Source organism: Peromyscus leucopus, chromosome 14 (assembly GCF_004664715.2).
Source record: "Peromyscus leucopus breed LL Stock chromosome 14, UCI_PerLeu_2.1, whole genome shotgun sequence".
Taxonomy (NCBI): domain Eukaryota; kingdom Metazoa; phylum Chordata; class Mammalia; order Rodentia; family Cricetidae; genus Peromyscus; species Peromyscus leucopus.
Window position 1 is genome coordinate 26371006 of NC_051075.1, and position 22077 is coordinate 26393082.

Sequence of the window (22077 nt, forward strand, 5' to 3'; positions counted from 1 at the left end):
TGCAATCACAGTGCCTTTTCTCTTTAGATACAGATTTTTGTCTGAAAAGCTTATTTAAATTATTTCACATATACAGATAGTTCATTTTTACTATGGTAGAGAAGGTAAATTTGCTTTTCTGGAGAGCCTAGAAGTTTTATTGTGATTTTTAAGAGGATGAAAAACATAGTCTGGAATCTTACAACCCCAGTTTTTCTGTTTGGTGAAAATATAAATGCTTAAAATGTAGATTTTATATCCACAGATGTGAACACTCCCAACTGGGTAATGTGGAAAAATAAAAGTTGTGCCACAGAAAATACTGACCTTTTTCTCTGGAACTCACATAAAGGTGGGAAGAGAAAGCCAACTCCACAAAAGATTTTCTGTAACCTCCACACACACCGTGTGACACAAACAACTTTGCATACATATAAACATAATGGGCACACACAATAATAATAAATAATTTTTTAATTCATAAAATGTTGAAAAATCAAATCCACTCTTAGAAAATTGTAATAGTGTTCTGCTAAAGCAGTTCTGGATGTGATGCCAGCATTGTGTTGCCCCCAAGAAAAGCATCAGGCAACGTGGAATGGGGTTTGCTTGCTTGTTTCTGTCCTGAGGCAATCACCACTTTAAAGTTTTTGACAAACAGTTTATGCTAAGGGAGGTAAATTATATATGTAAAACACATCTTATACCCATTGTTAGGAATGTTCATGTGGTCATTTCAATGAAGCAGTTGTCACATTTGCAAGGACACCATTGTGTCCCCCAAAAGTTGTTGACCCTCATGTAAAACTGTAACAGTAGATATTCAGAGAATTGGAGATTTGTTTATAAAGGCCTAGCTTTTACAAGATGTTTTCTACATAATATGTGTTACTTTGGATTTGGGGATGCTGATTGTCTTCAGTGGAGCATTATTGTGAGAAATTCTGTGGATGTCTGTCTATTTAGCCCAGCCTGTTATATTTAAATAGCCACCACACAGATGTTACAAACAGATACTTCTTTCTGAGAAATATCAATCTTTCAAATTACCTTGCTTACAGAATAATGATCCAGTGTTTAAACTAGAATATTTTTCAGTACACTGTCTCTTCCCTACTATGTTTTAAAAGTGGTTTGAAAACTGTAGAATATGGGTTTGTCAATAGACTTGGGTTCTGCTAAGAAAATATGTACTCTGCTTTGACTCAATAAACTCATACTTGGTATGGTTCAGCTTCTTCATATTTACTCTTGCCCATATTAGAAAACAATTAGCTTACTAAACAAATTTGAGTATTTGGTAGTGGTGGGGTGAGGGTGATCCTCTCTGAATCTTCCTCATTTGAGTAAGAATTATAGGGTATTTGATAACCATGTTTAAAAATGGAGATATCCAAATATTATTGTAAACACCCAATGATTTGTTTTACCTACAATATAAGTATTTTACTTGGTTGGCTTACATAGTAGCTAATAATATTTGTTAATGTAATTTAACTGCTGTGAACCTTTACTGAACAAATATTGAAATTTATTCAAGTCAAAGAAAGAATCTCTAATGACTTTTGTTAAAGCTTCTATTTAATAGTTAAGGAGAAAAGTTTGTATGACATACGAGATGCAATTAACAGTAGATTTTACATTTAATAAAAAGAAAGAAGCATGCGTATTTGCTTTATTCATTCCATCATAATTTGCATTAGAGCTGTGGGTGTTTAATGAGCAAATTCCAACTAAAATGCTATATTGATTTTCTAGTGAACTTTGTAATAGTCATCTACCTTGGAAAAGCTCAGTGTTTACAATTAAGTTTTCTTTACTAAAAATATTTGAGAGTTGCATATTGATCCTTAAAAGTACAGAATTCTAGAAAGAATTGGGTGATGTATAAACTCCCAAATTCACATATAACTTAAAAGGTATTTTGAAATGACCATTCAGTAATGCCTTAATTTTGACTACATTTATTATTATTCATATTACAAGATTTAATTTTTTAAAAATTCTATTTGTATGAGTGTTTGGTCTCCATTTATTTCTGTGCACTCTGTGTGTGCTTGACCTCTCAGAAGCCAGAAGAGAGCATCAGATTCCCTGGAACTTGAACCAGCTGATGTGGATGCTGAGAACCAAACGTTGGTCCTCTAAAAGAACAGAAAAATGCTCTTAACAGATGAGCCATCTCTTTAGTCCCATAACCAGATTTTGAATGTGGCATGTATGTGTGTTTGGAGCATTTTAAATTTGGCATTCAAATAGCTACATGTTAATCTTCAAATACACATCTAGATACCTAGCTTTTAAATAGTCGTATAAAATTAAACCAAGTTTTGTTAATCATACAGGACCAAATAGGCATTTTGAGCTTTAATCATAGAGATAAGTAGACAGTCGTATTATCAGATACCACATTATGTAATATGAACTACAGCATGCAATATGTGAACTGTCTGTATTGTTGGCTCATACAGGGGAACATGAATTCAAGTCCACCTTGAGCTACATAGAAATATCTTGTCTAAATAAATAACTTAGATTTTGTAACAAATCTGGTCACACTTTATTTGTATTAATAGAAAATTTTCAGCAGGAAATCTGTTGGCATTTAAAATGTAATCTGTATTTTATATTGTTTGCTAAAAGTATTCCACAATATTTAGGGTGATATGATATTTGTGTGCTAATTTGTAATTTCATTACTAGTTTACATCCTGTCTGGCTTACATATTGCAAGTAGTGTATAATATAAAAATTAGAATAACATGGTACTTTGTATGAGCTGTCTCATCATGGTATACTGCTTGCAGTGGTCTGCAAATAAGTTTTCTTTTTGCCTCTATTTCTTATTTTGCCTGCCACTATAAAATATTGAAAAGGAAGAATTTTGAATTATTTTTATATATAAATTGTCAAAATTAAAATCACACTTAAATTTTTAGATTTGCTTATTTTATGTATATGAGTGTTTTGCCTGCACAAATATATGTGTACCATATGCATGCCTGGTGCCCACAGGGGTCAGAAAGTAGACATGGATCCCCTAGAAATGGACTTTTGGATGATTGTAAGCTACTATATGGGTGTTGGGAACCAAACCCAGGCCCTCTGCAAGAGCAACAAGCACTCCTAACTCCTAAGCTGACTTTTCCACCCCCAAATCAAATTGTAATTGCTTTGGAACTAAGTCATATTATGAGTATGTCTGTTAAGTGTTTTTACAGTGGTGGAATTAAAGTATTATTTGTTTAGGATGCTATTTTCTTTTATTTATTTGATCAAGAACTTTTTGTCTAATTTTAAAACAATCACAAGTGATTGTATTACTGTCTTTTTATATACTTGCACTATGACTAAAACAGTTTCAGATGTTTACAAAAACAATGTTGCTAAACTTTAGGAAAGTGATGATAAACAAGATATCTTGTCATATACTACACTGCTTCTATACCATATAAGACAAGTGTTTTGTTTTTCTAAGCTGTTGAAGGTTATGGTTATGGGAAGGCAGTTGTTTAGTATTAGAAGGGAAAGTCAATATTTTTGGGGTATTGCCTCCTGAATAGACGTTTCTGTCAGAATTGCAAATGACTTGATTCATCGTAGCAGAATAATATAGATAAGGCCAGCTACACAGCAGGAGGAAATGGGGAGCTTAGGTGATTGGAGAGTGCCTTCTAACACAGCGGTTCTTAACCTTCCTAATGCTGGGACCCTTTAATATAGTTCTTCATGTTGTGGTGACCCCCCCAACCATAACATTATTTTTGTTGACACTTCATAACTATTTTTTCTACTGTTATGAATTGTAATGTAAATATCTGATATGCAGGATATCTATATGCAACCCCTGTAAAAAGCCAAAGAGGTTGCAACCCAGAGGTTGAGAACTGCTGTTAACACATGTTAATTAGTGTGATGTATTCTGTAGACAGTGCTTTGGCTTTTTCACATCGATTTTTACAAACTGTTTTCACTTTTTTTTCAGACAAAATATTTCTCATTTCTGTCATGACATTTTCCTTGATACATAGCGAAGTAACAATAGCTAATTTAATATATCTAAATTTTAAGATTATCTGTCATCCTCTAGATTTTTATTTTTAGTATGTTTGTTTAAAGGTGTGTGTGTGTGTGTGTGTGTGTGTGTGTGTGTGTGTGTGTGTGTGTTATGCCACATGTTTTCAGGTGTCCTCAGGACCAGAGAAGATTCATCAACTCCCTGGAGCTGGAGTAATGGCAGCTCTGAGCTGCCCAACGTGAATGCTGAGGATCTGGTGACTAATCTTGATTGTCAACTTGACTACATCTGGAATCAACTATAATCCGTGCAACTGTGGGTACTCGTGAGGGATTTTTCTTTATTGGATCATTTGAGATGTGAAGATCCACCTTAAATCTGGGACACACCTTCTGGTGAGAGCATATATAATATGCCAGCAAGGAATGCCTGCAGCTGAGGCTTTCCTTGCTAGTATTAAGGCCTACTTCTTTGGAATTCCAACTTATACTGCAGACCAGCTGAGACATCCAGCCCTATGTACTGAAGAAGTGTCGGATACTAGAACTTTCCATTGGGAAACAATCATTATCGGACTAATTGGACCATACCCTTTAATACATTCTAATAAATCACACACATGTGTACACACACACACACACACACACACACACACACACACACACACACCCTCTGTAAGTTTTGTTTCTCTAAAGAACACTAAGTAGATTATTGTACCAGAAGTGTTTCTACAGCAACAGAAGTATTAGAATGAATTTTTAAAGTATCTATCTGAAACAGGCTTTTGATTTGTAGATACCTACAATTATTGAAGCCTCTCCTAGAATCATGGAGTGCACTAAAAAACCCATGGTGTGAACTATTTAATGAACTTGTCAAGACAAATGCATTTGATTATCCTGATTCACCTATTGTGAGAAGGAAGGAAACCTATTGTGAGAAGGAAGGAATTTAGTGACCATATACATAAAACTTTTGACAATTTGTGAAAAAATAAGGAAAATAATGATGCTGGCAAGTTACAGACTCTCTGGATAAATTGACAAAGGAAAAGAATGGTTGATCTCAGTGATAAAATTAATCAACTTCTAGCATCTCCGGATACAGTAACAAAGGAGAAGAATGAAGTCGGTGATGGAATTGAAGGACTCCAGAGGAGCATAGACAGTCTAAAGTCCTCTAAGTGTGCTCTGGAAGAGAATCCTTTCTCTAGCAGCCATAGAGCTTAAGCAGCAGAAAATGAAACTGGCCGGGCGGTGGTGGTGCATGCTTTTAATCCCAGCACTCGGGAGGCAGAGCCAGGCAGATCTCTGTGAGTTCAAGGCTAGCCTGGACTACCAAGTGAGTTCCAGGAAAGGTGCAAAGCTACGCAGAGAAACCCTGCCTCAAAAAACCAAAAAAAAAAAAAAAAAAAAAAAAAAAAAAGAAAAGAAAATGAAAGTGAAACCCCCTTCAGAAGATTGTCTGAATTACAAGGAAAATTCAACTTCTAGCCTCAGAAAGTGGTTCAAGTTAAAGTAAAGGCCCCAATTGGTAAGAAATGGGATCTTGTCATTTGGGATGGAGATGTGTGGGAGGACTCTTCTGAGGCTGAGACTTAGAACCCTCAGATTCTGGTGGATCTACATCACCTGACAAAGAAATCTTTCCCCCCTTAGCACAGAATGTACTCCCACACCCCCTGAAGAATTACACTTTCTGCCTTTGCCTGAGGAAATGAATCTTCCATTGTCTGTAGAACTAGCAGTGACTTTCTCTGAAGAAAATGCCAGGCAAGATAATCCTGATATCCCTCGGGGCTTAGCAGTCATTGCCTCTACACCCATAACCAGAATTAAGACATAGAGGGGCAGTAGAAAGTGTAATCCATGAGGATGTGTGGCACACCACCAAAAAGCTTCTGAGTTTGCTAATTTATTCAACCAGAATTTTGGGGAATATGTGTGGGAATGGATTTTAAAGATGTGGAATAATTGTAAAAGGCACATAGAACTGGATCGGGAGTGAAGATACTAGGGTTAGTGTGGAAGTATGCACAATTGAAAAATGGTGTCAAAATTATTTGCTTGGTTGTCTGAAGCATTTGTCAAAATGGCCTACTGAAAAGGAGCTGGAGATGACAGGTATCCTTCTTTTGGTGTTGATGAAGGGACTTTAAGGCTCCGGGAAAGTGGAATGCTAGAGTGGGTACACCATGCAAAACCTAGTTTTCCACAATGGGGATGCCCAGACAACAGGCCCTTTCACTCATCCTGTAACATGAGAAGTTACACCAGCACGTGTGTAGTAGCTACACTGAATCACCAAAGACACGATGAGTATGGTTATTGTAATGGGCAGCACAGGCAAAGTGGTTTCTATGGTGGGATACTGGCTAATCATTCATTGTGTTTCCAGGAATGAAATAAATAAGAAGCCTTTTGCATTTTTGTTTGATCTGTGTAAGCAGAAAAATTCTCAAATAAATGAAGCTACATTGGATCATGGCAAGAGGGTATCTCCATCTTTGATTAATTTCCAGTCTTGAGATAGTTTGCAGACCCACAACCCCTTGATTGAAGGGACTGCCAGGACCCCCAAGGAAGGCTCTTGATAAAATACCAGAAAGATTTGCTGTTATCTTCTCTCCTATCCTTTCCCAGAATGACTTACTTTTAAAATGGTAAGTGCACACTGGGGAAAGAACGCAGACTTTCCTAGATCTGCTGGATACAGGTTCTGAATTGCCACTAATTCTGAATGGCACTAAGAAGCATTAGGGTCCTCCACTTAGAGCAGGTGATTATGGAGATCAGGTGATTAATGAAGTTTCGACTGAAGTGTGACTCACAGTAGGTCCAGTGGGTCACAGAACTCATCCTGTGATTCTCCAGCAGCACCACCACCACCCAGTTTCAGAATAAATAATTGGAATAGATACACTTAGAAGTTGGCAGAATTCTCACATTGGTTCCCTGATCTGGAGAGCGAAGGCTGTTACGGTTGGAAATGCCAAGAGGAAGCCAGTGGAAAATAGTGAACCAAAACTATCATTACATCCCTGGAGGAATGGGAGGGGGTTCGGACCACATTTCTCTTTAACTCTCCTATCAGGACTGCACAGAAAACAGATGGATCATGTAGAATGACAGTTTTCTACTGAAAACTCAATCAAGTGTTGAATCCAATTGCAGCTACTGTACAAGACGTGTGTCTTACCTGAGCCAATTAACATATCCGGTACATGGTATGCAGCTATTGATCTAGCAAATGTTTTTTCTCAGTACCTGCCCATAAAGACTATCAGAAGTAATTTGCACGTCCAGAAGTATACTTTTATAGTTGTACCACAAGGGTACAACTCTCCAGCCCTGTGCATAACCTAGTTTGCAGGGATCTTCATCTTACATCTCTTTGACATAATATCATACTCATCCATTATACTGAGGACATTATGGCGATTGGACCAAGTGAGCAGGAGACAGCAACTATTTTGACCTTGCTGGTGCACATATGCATGGGAAGTAAATCCATCCAAAATTCAAAGACCTTTGACCTCATTCAAATTTCTAGGAGTCCAAGGGTATTGGCTATATAGAGATATTCTTTTTAAAGGAAAGGGTAAGTTATTGCACTTGGCCCCTCCCACCACCAAGAAAGAAGCAAAATGTTTATTGTTCATATTTGTATTCTGGAAACAGAACATTCCTTACTTGGGTATATTAATTCAACCCATATGCCAAGTGACTCAGAAAGCTTCTAGTTTTATGTAGGGCCTAAAATAGGAAAAGGCTCTTCAACAGGTCAAGGCTGCCATGAAGACTGCTTTACTACTTGGAGCATATGATCCAACAGACTCAGTGGTACTTGGGATGTCAGTGGCAGATTAGGATGCTATTTGGAACCTTAGGCAGCCACATTGGTGAGATTTTAGGGGGTGTAGCTTTGGGCATTACCAGGAGATACAGTCTCACAGCAAACTCCCTGTCCTTCTGTTTCTTGCAATCTTTCCATCCCTCTCTCACAGTGTTCCCTGAGCTTAGGTGCAGGACTTGTTTTGTAGTTATATCAGTGAAGACTGGGACCCACAACTCTTTATTTTGATTGGCTGGAGGTTTCTGCATTGGTCATTACAGAGAAGTTTTTTTTGATGAGGGGTGAGGACTGTACTGATCTCCGGGTGTAAGGACAAGTGTTTGAAATGTAGTTACAAGTTATGCTGGGTTCGTACTGTGGCGGTTATTTCTCTTTACCGCCACTTTTAATTTAAGTACACCAATAGCTGTCTTGAACAGCTCTATTAATTTATAACAACTGTGGCATCAGCCTACTATTTTATAAATTAAAGGGTATTTTCCATATTTTTAAGTTTCTGTTATGCTTTGACTTTAAATAAAATGTACGGCAACTATCTAGGTATTTAAGGCCATATTGCTTAACGTTTTATAATATTTTAAGGTATTTGCAAGGTCTTAAAAATTACACTTAAGAAAAGTCAGCTTCAGATAATATCCAAGTTCTCATTAGAATAAGAGATGCCAAACGAAATGCAATCTGCTTCAAAGGTGCTTCCTGTTCTGTGTGAATGTACAATGTTATTCACCATCACACTCACTGAACTGCTGTCATGTTGTGCATATGCTTAAATGGGAGAGTTCCTTTAGTTTGTAACTTGCTACTTCATTTCTGTTTTTCTGCCTCCCATAGTTAATTCAATTGCCAAGTGGCAATTCTTTCTGAATGTGTCCTTTCCTGTTTGTATTGATGGACATTTGGGTGATTTTTAATTTTTCTTGTTACAGAGGACACCACAGTCAGTATTTTTATCTTTTTTTTTGCACTTGTATATATGAATGTCTTTGTATAATATACCAGAGATTTTCTAGATTACAGTAGGAATATACTTGATTTCAATAATGTTATTACCTGGGTGGTGGTAGTGCACGCCTATAAACCCAGCACTCAGGAGGCAGAGCCAGAGTGAGATCCAGGACAGGCACCAAAACTACACAGAGAAACCCTGTCTCAAAAAATCAAATAATAATAATAATAATAATAATAATAATAATAATAATAATGTTCTTAACATGTTCTTCATATGCTATACATATACGTGTATAATTGTATTTAGAGTCTCATTTTTAACACTGTTTTTAAAGTTAAGCCATTTAACTTTCTCCTTTTACACATACCAAATATCTTTATGTTGTAGTAGTTATTAAAAAAATGCTTCAAGTCATTAATTAGCAGTAGTTTAGTTAGATAAATACCTCTTAATGTAGTAGAGTTAGTTTTTGCTTTTACTTGTGCATTTCTCCTTTATTTTCATTGATTGTGGGTTCTCTCGTTTGTAGCTCTGGTTGAAGAAGTGTATTTTGCACAGCGAGAACGTGATGAAGCTATTATGTGCAGACTGCAGTCAGCTCTTGAGGAGAGAGATGAAGCAGTTGCACGTGTGAAGCACATGGAAATGTCACTAAAACTGTGCGTATACACTTAAAATTGTGTGGCATAGCAACATTATAAAGTGTGTGGATGTATGTGGTGGTTACGTAGTCACCTGTTACTGCTCCTTGTTATTACATCAAGATAATTCATAACCCTAGGATAGTTTCCTAAAATACAGGCATGCTTGTGGTTTGCCTGACAAGGATGATAGTCAAATCTTTAGGAAGAAAACGGGAATCCATGCTGACAGTGTGATTACTTCTTTCGAGTTCTGTTGCCAGTGTCTGTTGTCTTACCCAACTTTCCCATGTAACTCTTCTCATCACCTCCCCTTAGTATCATGTTTTTTATTTGTTTGTTTGTTTTTTAATATACTGGTGTTTTGACTGCGTGTGCACCATGGTTAGGGATGGGAGCTCATCTTTGTGTCTCTCTCTCAGCACTGGAGCCCGTCTGGATGGAACCTGTGCAGGCCCTGTGCATCCTGCCATAGTCTCTGTGAGATTATATGTGTGTCAGTCCTGTCGTGTCTGGACATCATTAGCAGAATTTAAAATGTTATTGATACAATACAATTGAGTCTAAGAAGCTGCATTTTTGGTAACTCAGTTGATTCTATGTGGTAAATAAGACCATATTTAGAAATTCTAGAAATACTATTCAAATTTTTATTTGTGAGCCTAATTTCTTATTATTTTAAGGATACTTATTAATTTATTGTGTTGAGGTGGGAAGGGTAGTTGAAGGTGTGAAGTAGGTATGGGTTTGTATATGCTGCTACAGTTGTGTGGTGGTCAGAAGGCAACTTTTAGGAATTGATTATCCCCTTTGACTACATAGGTCCTAGGCATCAGACATTTTCTTTATGGCTGTGATATTCTTTGGATCTTAAATGTCTCCTCCCTAACACCTATATGTTAAAGGATTGGTTTCCATCCTGTGGCAGTATTGGGAGGTGATTAAACCTTCCAGAGCTATGATTATTAGAAAGTTAGGTCACTAGGGATATGCCACCAAGGGGAATATTAGGACCCCAATTTCTTACCCTCTCTGTCTTGGCTTCTTTGTTACCTTAAGGGCATCAGTTCCCACTTCAGCTTGCTCCTTGCCTCACCTGAGCTCAACAGCAGTAGAGTTCTATGACCTTGATCTGAAACCTCTGAAATTAGGGCTAAAATAAACCTTAGGCTCCTTTAAATTGACTGTTTCAAGCATTTAGTCACATTGTCAGAAAGCTGAATAACAGCCTCGATGACACTCTTTATTCTTTCGGCTGCTAGTTGATACCTCAAGTAGTATATAGCTTGGCTATTGTGAATAACATCACACTAATCAAAGGAATGTAGTTGTCTTTGACGTATTGATTGTACTTTCTTTGTATATAAACTCAAAAGTAGATAGTTGGTTCATATAATAGTTCTTTTTTAAAAAAATTCTTTACTATTGTCCTCTATAATTTATATATTGATTTATGTTCCTGCCAGTAGTATATGAGCTCACATTTTTCTGCATTCTCATTTAAATTATTTTTTCGTTTTTGATTGGGACGAGATATCATTGAGGCTTTCATTTGTATTCTTTATTTACTAGTAATGTTTAGCTGTTTTTCGTATTCTCAGTCTCCATATTAACCAGTAAGAAAACCTACCTTATTCCAAACATTGTATCTTTGTTTTTCTGTTTAAATATAAACCTAGTTATCTACAAAGATAGGTTCTTTGTGGTATATTGATTTATCTATAAAATTAATTTTATAAAAGACATGTTATTGCTACATACAGGTTTATTTGAGAGGAAGTGTAGTATAGAAAGTAAGAGCCCTGGATCCAGCAATGTGTCCTCAAAGCTTAGATTTGTTGCTTCCTAGCTATTTACCTACAGTATGATCAAATTACACAGGGTCTCTGGGACTCAGTTACTGATCCATCAAATAGATAAAATAAGGCCTATATAATATAAGTTGTTACTTGTTACAGAATTACAGTTCTCAATGGCAGAGGATAAATATTCTTATTCCAAAAGGGAGGATCAGGAGAATGGCAAGAGTAGAATGGAATAAAGCAAGACTTATACCCAGCAGGACAAATGTTAGATTCTAAAGCTCTGTGTTAGGCACCTGGGGCATATGGTCTCATGATATGAATTCCAGTGGGCTTGAGTTGATCCATCTTTGTGGTGTTTTAGCTACTTTACTCATTGCTGTGAAGGAAATGCTTGAGAAAGCAACTTAAAGACAGAAGGCTTTATTTGACATACAGTTTGACAGGCTACAGTCTGTTGTGACGGCAGAAGTGTGGTGGTAAGAGCTTACGGCAGCCAGCCAGCAGAGAAAGATGAATGCTGATGCTCACCTTGCTTTCCATTTTTCTCATCCAGAGGCCTCATGCTCACTAGTAGGGCACCTTTAGGCTGGTTCATATGACCTCAGTTAAGCCTGGCTAGAGAATCCCTCATAGCTTTCATAAAAGCTAGTCTTCCAGGTGATGCTAGATTCTGTTAGGTCTACACAATGTTAACCATCACAGTAGTCCTGCAGTCAGCAACATATGTGGCCTCTCTGTTGTGCTGTCTCCATTCAGTGCCTACAGTTTTCTTTTGTAGATTTCCAATGTTCCTGTAATCTCCAGCATTTTGGGTTCTCTGTTGTAACTGACTTTGTACTCATAGGTGTTCACATGAGCTCCATAGAAGCTTATTGTAAAGAGTTTACTGAAGTTTCACATGTCTTAGCTTCCCAAGCTCCCTCATAAAACTTGATCCACACCACTAGGTTGCACGACTCTTCCTAGGAGATGTGACTAAAGAAACAATTCCACCCATCTAGCTCAGTGAACTAATCAGTTTCATGGTGTTGGTTATAAGCAGAAGCATAAAAGAACATGGGTGGCTCAAAGGCAGCTACATAACTAAACAGCCCACCCAGCATGGGTGATGACTTCTGAAAGCTATACCTCTAGAGCTGACTGTACAACTTGCTTGTAATTCAGTTTGTCCGAGAATCTGTTCTCCCTAGCAGTCGTTACTGCTTTTAAAGCCTTAAGGAGTGGATCTATAAATCCTGTAAGTCTCATTGACTTCACAAGTCTTTTGTGCCTCCCTCCAGGAGGGAATATTTCAGTTCTGAGGAAATAGCTGCACATTATTCAGGGACCCCATAACTCATGCATTCTGCATGTCTGAAAAACCAGCATCATGTGCAAGACACCAAGTTCTGTTGCCAGCCCACTTGGACCTCTGACTGATGCAGCACTGAAGTAGGAACAAAAGTTACAGAGACCCAGGCATGGTGTTGCATGTCTTTAATCCCAGAATTCCAAAGGCAAAGGCAGGTGGATCTTGGTGAATTTGTGCACAGCCTGGTTTGTATAGTGAGTTGTAGGCTAGCCAAGACTGCTTAATGAGACCCAAGTTTTCTAGAAAGCTCAGTGTAAGCATAGTACCCTGAGGCTCCATTTTTGGATGCCATCTTTTTGTATTATTTCATATTATTATTATTCCAGTGGAAAGTGCAGAGCATTTCTAATGGTGCTAATCTATTTAATAACATTGCCCACTTTGTCTTGATCTACTACCTTGTTTGTATCTTTAAATGTTCCCACCCACCCCTTTCCCTGGGAGCTCCTTTTCTAGCCAAATTGTGTTTTTCAACTCCTTTACCTTTTGCTCATGATTCTTACAATAAAACTAGCTAAAAGTAGACAGCAAGGACTATGCTATAGGCTGGATGTTATGCTATCTTGATGTTTTCTTTACCAAATAAATAGTCCCATGTTTTTAAATTCATCTTTGCTCAGATTTTCAAGACCTGCTTAGACATAATTCTTTGCCCAATGGTAACACAAATGGCATATAGTTCAGTTGCCAGTAGAGTCCTGTTCTAGCCTGAAAGCTCACAAGCTAAGATTTTACTTCATGAATTTCTCTAAGTGATATGGTTTTTATATTTCTATCCGAATCAACCATTAAATAATACTTACAGAATCCTTGAGTCACTGTAGTTTCTATCTTCAAACTCTTGCATACTCCTCCCACAAAGTAGTCCCAAAGCCTAGGAACCTCATGTTAAGTTCATCACAGTGACAAACCTACTTCTCTGCACCAGACTTTCACTGACTTTTGTGTGTCTTTGACTGCAATAACTGATAGAGGTATCTTCAGAAAATAAGAGTTTGTTTTGGCCCATAGTTGAGTAGGTTTCAGTATTTGATGATAAAGGGAAGGCATGCTGGATTTGCCCAGTCCATGACGTAGGAGCATTTGGCAGTGGCGGTCCCTTGGCTGCAGATCAGGCTTCAGAAAGTATAAGGAACAGGGCTAGACTATAGCCTGTCAAGTTCTGTTCCTAATGCCCTACTTGAGCCAGTAGGCCACATCCTACAGGTTCCACAGCCACTGCAAACCATGGGGGAACCAACACTCAAGACATGAGCCTATGGGAAACATTTCCATTTCAAACCATGACAGTATGTGGGCCATTCTTAGTTTTTCAGAAGGCATGAGTAATGTGTGTTCCTTTTTGTTGTTGTTCTCTATATTGGTACTCACTTATTCCATTACCACTGAATGCAAAGCCTGTTACTACACCAGGGTTTTCTTTGTACTTCCATTGAGCATAACTTTGTTATATGCATGTGGGGTACTTTGTGGACTAGATTGTGTTGTCCCATTTTTGTGTGTGTATGTGTATGTCTACCTCTTTGCCAGTGTTATATAGTCTTAATTTCTGAATCTTTTATGCCTTAAAATCATATATTACTCCTCCAACTTTTTTATTATAGAATCATGTGGTTATTCTAGTACCTTTACCTCCCTAAATATATTTTAAAATCAATTTTTTATACCCATAGAATGTTTTACTGGACTCAAATGTTTTTATTTATATTTTTTGGATCACAAACTCTTTATCATTTGAGGTCATTGTTCTGCTTCGTACTGTTTCACTAACTTTCAGAAAAGACAGAGATAATATTGATGGATCAAGGGATAACTCAAGAATTGTGACATTTCATGCATGGGCTTTTCACTTAGATTGCAAAGTTGTCAGTCAGAATTTGCATGGTATAGGAAATCAATTGAAACTTGAGCCCATGAACATTTACTTCAGCAAAATTCTTAACTAATTATCATAACTATGTTAAGTTAGACTGCAGTAGGCATTATTTTGAGTTTATAAATGGCTAAGATTCTTTTGTCTACTTACAAGCCCTATATTAGTGAGTTATAGTTTATTGTTTACTGGCTATATTTTATATAATATCATCTATTACTTTAAATCTTTAATATAACCAGAAATTTTCATTTTATACATTCTTCCTATAAACTTTACCAACCTAAGATTTTTTTTTTATAAAACTAAAGGCCTTATATATTTTATGTAGTTGTTTTATGTTGTTTCTTTTGAAAAGATAGAAAGTCTAAATGATATAGTGCATGGTTTATTTGTTGAAGGCCTAAATATAATTTTCTGAAAATAATTTTGTTCATTTCTTACTTAATCTTTAGCAAGACAATTAATGATCCAGTTCAGAAAACTATGTTAGATTTACTGACTTCCATCTTTTAATGTATTAACATTAAAAATCTCATCTCACTTTTTAATACTCTATTTCAGGAAGAGATAATGATTATGTTATACATCAAACCTATTACCTATTTCTGTAAAGAAACTTTTATTAAAACCTAGCCACACCCATTCTCTTGCCTATTGTGTATGTTTTAGCACTACAAAGGCAAGGTAGGCAAGGTTGCAGAGGTATGACAGAGACTAGAAGCTAATCCAAATATATTTAGTGTCTGCCTCCTAGCTGAAAAAATTTACTGATTCCTGTTCTATTTAATTTAATTGAGATATTATGGCATTAACATTTGATGTCTGTAATAAATACATCCATAAGACTTTATACACAAAAGAGAAATAAGGACAGCAGTCTTTTATAAGTTTATATTATGCATGCATGGACATATACACATTTTTAGATCTGAAGCTTTTCTCGGATTAATTATGCATAATAATAATAATGATAATGAACAATATTGAGAACAAAAAGCAAAGTGATTATCTTTGTTCACTTCTACTTGGCATGTTAGATCTATCACATAAGGCTCACTAAAAACAGTTCAAGTTTATTTACTAGCAAATTAAAATCATTACATACTACTTTAGGACTGACTGATCACAAAATTCTTTAAAGTCTAAGAAATAAGTTCACATGCTTTATAATTATTTAGTGTTTGATAAGAAATCAATTTTAACTTAAAAATTGTCCATTACTAGCTGCGGATTTTATTACTAGACTAAATTCAGTTATCTCAACTGTTTCTAAAATGTGAAGCTGCTCATTTAAAACATTTGAACTCTTTATCTTCCTTTCCTTAAAGTAACAGTTTTTCATATTGCCATACCCCAAAACAACTTGCAAGTATTACATAGAAATCCCACATATGTTGTGTTCTGTTGATTATCTCAGATATACAAATTGGGTAACATTCCTGTATTATTATTTTTATTTGGTGGGAACTAAAACAGCAAGCTTATTATTATAAGTATCAAAATCTTTTATAGATTACCAGAAGTCTACCAATCTAAATATTTGATTATCATATATCCTTTCACGTTTTAATTTTGTATTTAATAATTATGAAAATTTTAGATATTCATACTGATTTTTCTGGAAACGACAGTGATCTGCTTTTAGTTTGATTTCACCTACAAAAGTTTAATACTAAGATATTTTACCACATGTGATTCCACTTAAAATTTTATTTAGCTAACCAGTAAGTGAAGATAAATGCTACCAATATTCAAGTCCTTTCACTGTGACCATAGTGCGAGAATCCTCTTTTTCTGCTATGCTTCTGAAATGAGTTCAAAACAAGTGGCTACTTTTTTTTTTTTGTCGAACAAGCTTTATGAAGTAGTATGTCTGAAAGTGTAATTGAATTTGGAGAAACTCTATAAAAGACAAGAATATTTGCTCTTCTGGAGATATGAATGGAAGCGGCTTGAGAGGCACTGTTGTATGTAATTAGAGTCACTAGGTCTTACTTTTGAGTCATAGTATGCCAGTGTGTACAGACATAGAGTTTTCTGCTTCTGTGTTTTTCTGTTAAATCACCATGTTTAGAAACAGCTAATTTTTCCATGATTGTAATGAGATTTACCCAAGTGTGACTTTGGAACAATTTTGTGGAATATTAACAATTGTCTGTATTATTTTTTAGTATCATCCTTTTTTGTGTTAAATATTAAATCCCTAAAGTGCAGATATAGAGAGGGCCTCTGAAGAAGGGAGATTTATCTGTAAACTTTATTACAATTTAAAAATAATTGTCATTTACTAATATACATCTCAATTTGTTCTCTAACTTACTTAATTTAATCATTGCCTAAATTCTGCTTTCTAAAATACATCACTTAGAATGTCTTTTCCATTAGTACATTTACTCAGTTCATCCATATTAACAAGCATTTCAGTAAACGTGATCATTCTTATTCAAAAATGCATTTATGGAGAGGAAAAATGTCTTTCCCTTTCAATTGAATGATTCCATAAAATATGAAAACAGAAAAATAAACACTCATCTAAAGTATGGTCCAATTTTGGTCAGCTTGTATATTTGGTGTGTTTGTATAACAGGTGCAGAAATAGATTTTCAGATTTAATTTAGTGTAATTATTTGTCATTGCTTTTGAAGAATCATAGTTAAACTTCATAATAAAAAAAATGCTTACTTTGTTTTTACTTGTGACAGTGTCCAAAAAAAGAAAGGAAATAGTTTCTGATCAGAATTGAAAGAACAGGAATAAATATCATGATGAGAAAGAGAGCTTCTATCACTGGGGAACTTTCTTCATCTAAACACATATGAACAATTGATCCTTGTAGTCATATATAGCAGTAAACATTAATAACTTAACAGTCTGAAGTCAGAGCAGAAGATAGAGAGCATTATTGGAAGACGGAGTCGAGCAGGTGCCACTTTAATATGTTCAGTGTCATGGTTGACTCTAAAGACTAGTCGAATGAAATTACTTGAGGTTCTAAAGATTTAAAAAGCGAACTCATTTTGCTGCACTAAGGAAATGCTACTGATCAGGCTTTCTGTGTCCCTTTTTTCTAGGCTAGAAAATATTAACCCTGAAGAAAATGACATGGTAAGCCATTCTCTGAGGAGATTTCTTGATGTCAGTCTTATATCTTAGAGGCTTAAGTTCAATTGAGTGGGTTTCAAGAACTAAGATGTGGGAAAAAGAAGAATTGACACACTAATAATGTACATCTTTGCTGCAATATGAAAATTCAATAACTTCACTCAGTCAATTTACAATTCACATGTGCCTATTAATTAAAACCCTATATTAAATAAAATATATTAAAACCTCATGTCTGACTAACATATAATGGTGTTGGTAGACATTACAGGAATTACTGAGCAGAATAAACAATGCAGACACTGGGATAGCTATTCAGAAGAATGGAGCTATAATTGTGGATAGAATCTACAAGACCAAGGAGTGTAAAAAGAGAATAACTGCAGAAGAAATGAATGCAGTGATAGAAGAGCGGGATGCGGCTTTGTCTCAGGTAACTGTTTGTACCCAGAAAAGCATACAGGTGCCATTTCCCTCTGTTTTAAAATCCTGAAACCATGAATTTTGCTCAGATAGTCTTTATTTCCCTCTTAGAATCTTATGTTTTCATATAAAGAAATATGTTTCCTTGTGACACTTCACACACACTCTCTCTCCATTGTTCTTATCTGCTATCTAATTCACACTAGTTTGTAGTATATAATCAAGACCATATTTTAATATATTAAAATATTTGAATTTCTGCACCACTTTTATGAATATGCATCCTATAATTTAGTGAATAATTTCTTAGTAAAGCAATGTTTTATAAAATGTTAACCTGCAATAAAATATACTTGCATTAATTAATCACTTTTATATTACATTTTTTATTTGCATTGCAGTTTTGTAAGTGCTAAGACTTGTTTGCTTTTTGGGTTTTTTGTTATTGTTGCTGTTTTAGTCTTTATTCCCAGAGCCTATGTTGACACATTTTGGGTCAAAAATTAGTGTATTATTTGATGAACATACTTACACCTTCTTGCTTTAATTCAACTCTGATTTTTTTTTCTTTGAGGACACTGAGTCTGTCACAATCCTCTTAAGGAGTTTCAAGTTCTCCTCCACAACAGTTACACCACTGCGCTTGCACGCTGATTCTTCCTTAGTGTGTTTTGGTCTTTGTCCTTCTGTCCTTACCAGGCACAACGTTGAAATCATGCACAAGACAACACTGCTCATATACCCTGTGGCTGCAGTTAACACATATATGATGTTACAGCCCTTGCTTTGTGACCTTTTCAGAATCTGTTTCACTGTTTCTTTCTTCCTTCTACTCCTGTCAATATTACCAGCCTCTTATTTCCTCTGCCTACTGTGTGCCATTTTTCTTGTGTTCATATTCTGTTCTCATTGTTACCATTCTCTAATATAAGCATCTCCATTTAGGACCTCCAGCTTTCTTAGTTCGTTTTCTCCGGAGCTTTATTCCAGCAAGTTCTCAATTTCACTAGTGCTGTTTCAATGGATCTTACTGACTTTTTTTAATCCCAAATTCTTCATGTCTGTTTCTCACCTTATCTATCTTAGCTTCCTTGGCTCACCATAATTATCATCAACTTTCACATAATTTCAGTTCTCTCTTCTTTTATCACCTAATTTTGTTATTTAACACTTTCATACATATGTATAATGTTTTCTGATAACTGTTACCTTTACCTACTCTTTTCTCCCTCCAATCCCTGTTTACACCACCCATCACCAGTTACTTTTCTAAATTCATGATGGGTGTGTGTGTGTGTGTGTGTGTGTGTGTGTGTGTGTGAAAAAGAGAGGTTTGGAGAGATGGAGAGAGGTGGAGAGAGAGAGAGAGAGAAAGAGTTAGTTTAACTAGGGCTATCTGTGTTACAAATGTTACCCATTGGAGTAATGTGATGGGGTCACAGTATTCTCTTTCTCTTAATCTTTCAATAGTCAATAACTCATCAGGGAGGGGTAGGGCTCCCTGCATCCACTTTTCTCATATGTGATTATTAAAGAGCCCATTCTTGTTCGAACCAGTTCAGTCATCCACATCTGCTTTGGGTTTCTGATTGGAGCAACTATGTCTTACCAAGACAGTATTTCACAACAATTCTTCTTGTGTGGGAGTATGTGAGAGTCCAGCTCTAATCTGTACCACCTTTTGATGGGCTCTTAGGTGGAGGACAGAAGAATTAAGAAATGATAGATAGAAAGAGAGACCTAGCTGATGAAAAGAAAGACAGAAACACAGGGTAGCTTCGGGAAGGCCTGGGTCAACATCCACCAGCCTTATCTTTTATTGAAAAGGGCTTTTTATAATATGCCAAGGGGAGAGGCAAAAGACCTCCCCCTTGCAAGATCAAAGCACACCATACAGCCAAATCTAGATCCTTCCAAATACCTGGTAAACACACTCGTGGCCAAATCATCTCCTTACACAGCCCTGCTCGATAAAGCAAGCTCAGTTCTCTGACCCTGAGTAAGTTCTCACTAGCAAGCATCTGTGACCACCAACAGGTCTCTTTTCTTAATAATACAAAGTGAGGGTACAGACCTGAACTTTATTCAACTCCAAATCAGCTTTTCACTAAGAGCTTACTAGTAGCCAGAATTATCATAGCTTTACTCCTGCTCCCTATGGATGGCACACTTTCCAGTAAAGTAATAAAGGATGATAAAGATAAAATGGCATTTTTGAATGGGTCTAAGATGACTACAGCAGTCTTAGCCGCACCAAGCCCTTTCTTAAATCAATTAATTCCTAATGCAACCACATCAAATAAATCAGTAAACTCCTGATGCAACCGCTTCAACTAATCAATAAACTCCTGATGCAACCACATCAAATAAATCAGTAAACTCCTGATGCAACTGCTTCAGATCAATCAATAAACTCCTGATGCAACCACAACAAATAAATCAGTAAACTCTGATGCAACTGCTTCAAATAAATCAATAAATTCCTTATGCAACCATATCAAATCTATAACTCCTTAGCATCATCATACCATGGTTCATCAACATTAATAGGTTAACATAACTCTAGCATGAATATTACTATAGATAATTACAATTCTTACAAACTTACATCCAAAAGCAAACTCTCAATAGAACTATTTACACTTTACAAACTTTAACAAACATCCAATAGCAATCTCTCAATAGAATTCTTTGCATTTCTTGCTAATAAAACATAGGGTTCATTAACACAGGCTAACACTAATCCACTCAAAGAACAAGAAACTTTTTTAAAAAAATTAAAGAGACTGAGGAATATTAACTTCCCCCTTTCTTTACAATTTTTTAAGCTTCATCTTGAGCCTGGGTAGAAAAAAAATTAATTTCTCTATTCCTACAACAAAACAATTCCACTTTTACACAAAACAGTTCATGAGTCACCACAGTTAATAAAACATACATGCATACACAAATAATTCACAAGTCATCACAGTTGAAAGAGTGTATATTCGTAAGTAAAATCAAAACTGTCCCATTGCAATTGAATCACTCCTGTCTATCCTATTTCTCAAGTCTGAAAACTTCAAAACAACAGTTCTGATACCAATCTTAAAGTTCCACTGAAAGCTTTCTTATACCAGTTGTAAAGTTCAAAATACAAACAAACCCACAACCAATTTTTTTTTCGGTTTCCTTGAATGCAACAATTCAGTTCAAACACCAGTGTCTGAAACTTCACTTTCAGTTACAACAGCATTTTATGGCAGTCTTACCCTAGGAACTCTGCTACAGACAGGGAGAAGGTGGCTGTTACAGTAACTGAGCCTCTGAAGACCTCTCAAAAGAGTTCTCCTTGCAACCAGCTGAACCAGGAAGCTGTTTCTTAAAGGAACCATGCATTTGACTGCCTCCAGCAAACAGAAGGTGCCTGACTTTAGCTGCTGGCTCCCAGTCTGCTTTTTTTACAGTCCTTGTCTGCTGTCATCTCTGGATCGCCAGCCCAGAGACGCTGTGTCCTGAGGCTCACTACTGCCTCATGTCACAAGGGCTCAAACTACCTCCCAGCTGCTATGAGCCGAGGCTCTCAATGAGCACCCAGGGCTCTGAAGGAAACCCAGCTGTTAAGAGCTCCAGCTTCCTGAGGTCTAGTTACCTGCCCTGCCAGGGGCTCTGCATCCAGCACTCCAGTCCCAGAGTTTGTACAGCCAATTGCTTCACCCTGCTGCTGGGAGCCCAGGCTGGCCTCCAGTGAGTCTCTGCCATTCAGCCTGGAGTACTGCTGCAGCACACTGCTGATAGGTATTCAGATCCTATTCGTTTCACTGTTTCATTGCAGGGAGGATTTCAAAACCTCTGCTGCTCTCTCCACACCAGGGCTCATCCCACCCTGAAGTCCTGTCAGCCAGCAGTTTTTCCCTGGGCCTTCCACTTCTCTGCCACTGTTCTGCCCTTGGGGATGCTGCCTGACCACCACAGGGCTTCCTGCTCACTGTTGCTTGAGGTAGCCAGGCCTACCTCTGTGTCCCTAAAAGCACACTCACAGACTCAAAGGCATATGTTCCCAGGCCCTCCTGGTGTGCGCCCGGGACATCTTTCTCTG

General features: G+C 36.6%; 1 protein-coding gene across 6 annotated transcripts in view; it reads left to right on the top strand.

Moving 5' to 3' along the window:
• Positions 1-22077, top strand: part of Mipol1 (mirror-image polydactyly 1) — a 303018-nt gene that overhangs the window by 88000 nt on the left and 192941 nt on the right. For all 6 annotated transcript variants that reach the window (XM_028869753.2, XM_028869747.2, XM_028869751.2 and 3 more), the window contains exons 5-7: positions 9331-9460; positions 17546-17579; positions 17839-18009. In XM_028869753.2, the coding sequence (XP_028725586.1) occupies positions 9331-9460; positions 17546-17579; positions 17839-18009 (335 nt within the window). The remainder of the gene's footprint in view (positions 1-9330; positions 9461-17545; positions 17580-17838; positions 18010-22077) is intronic.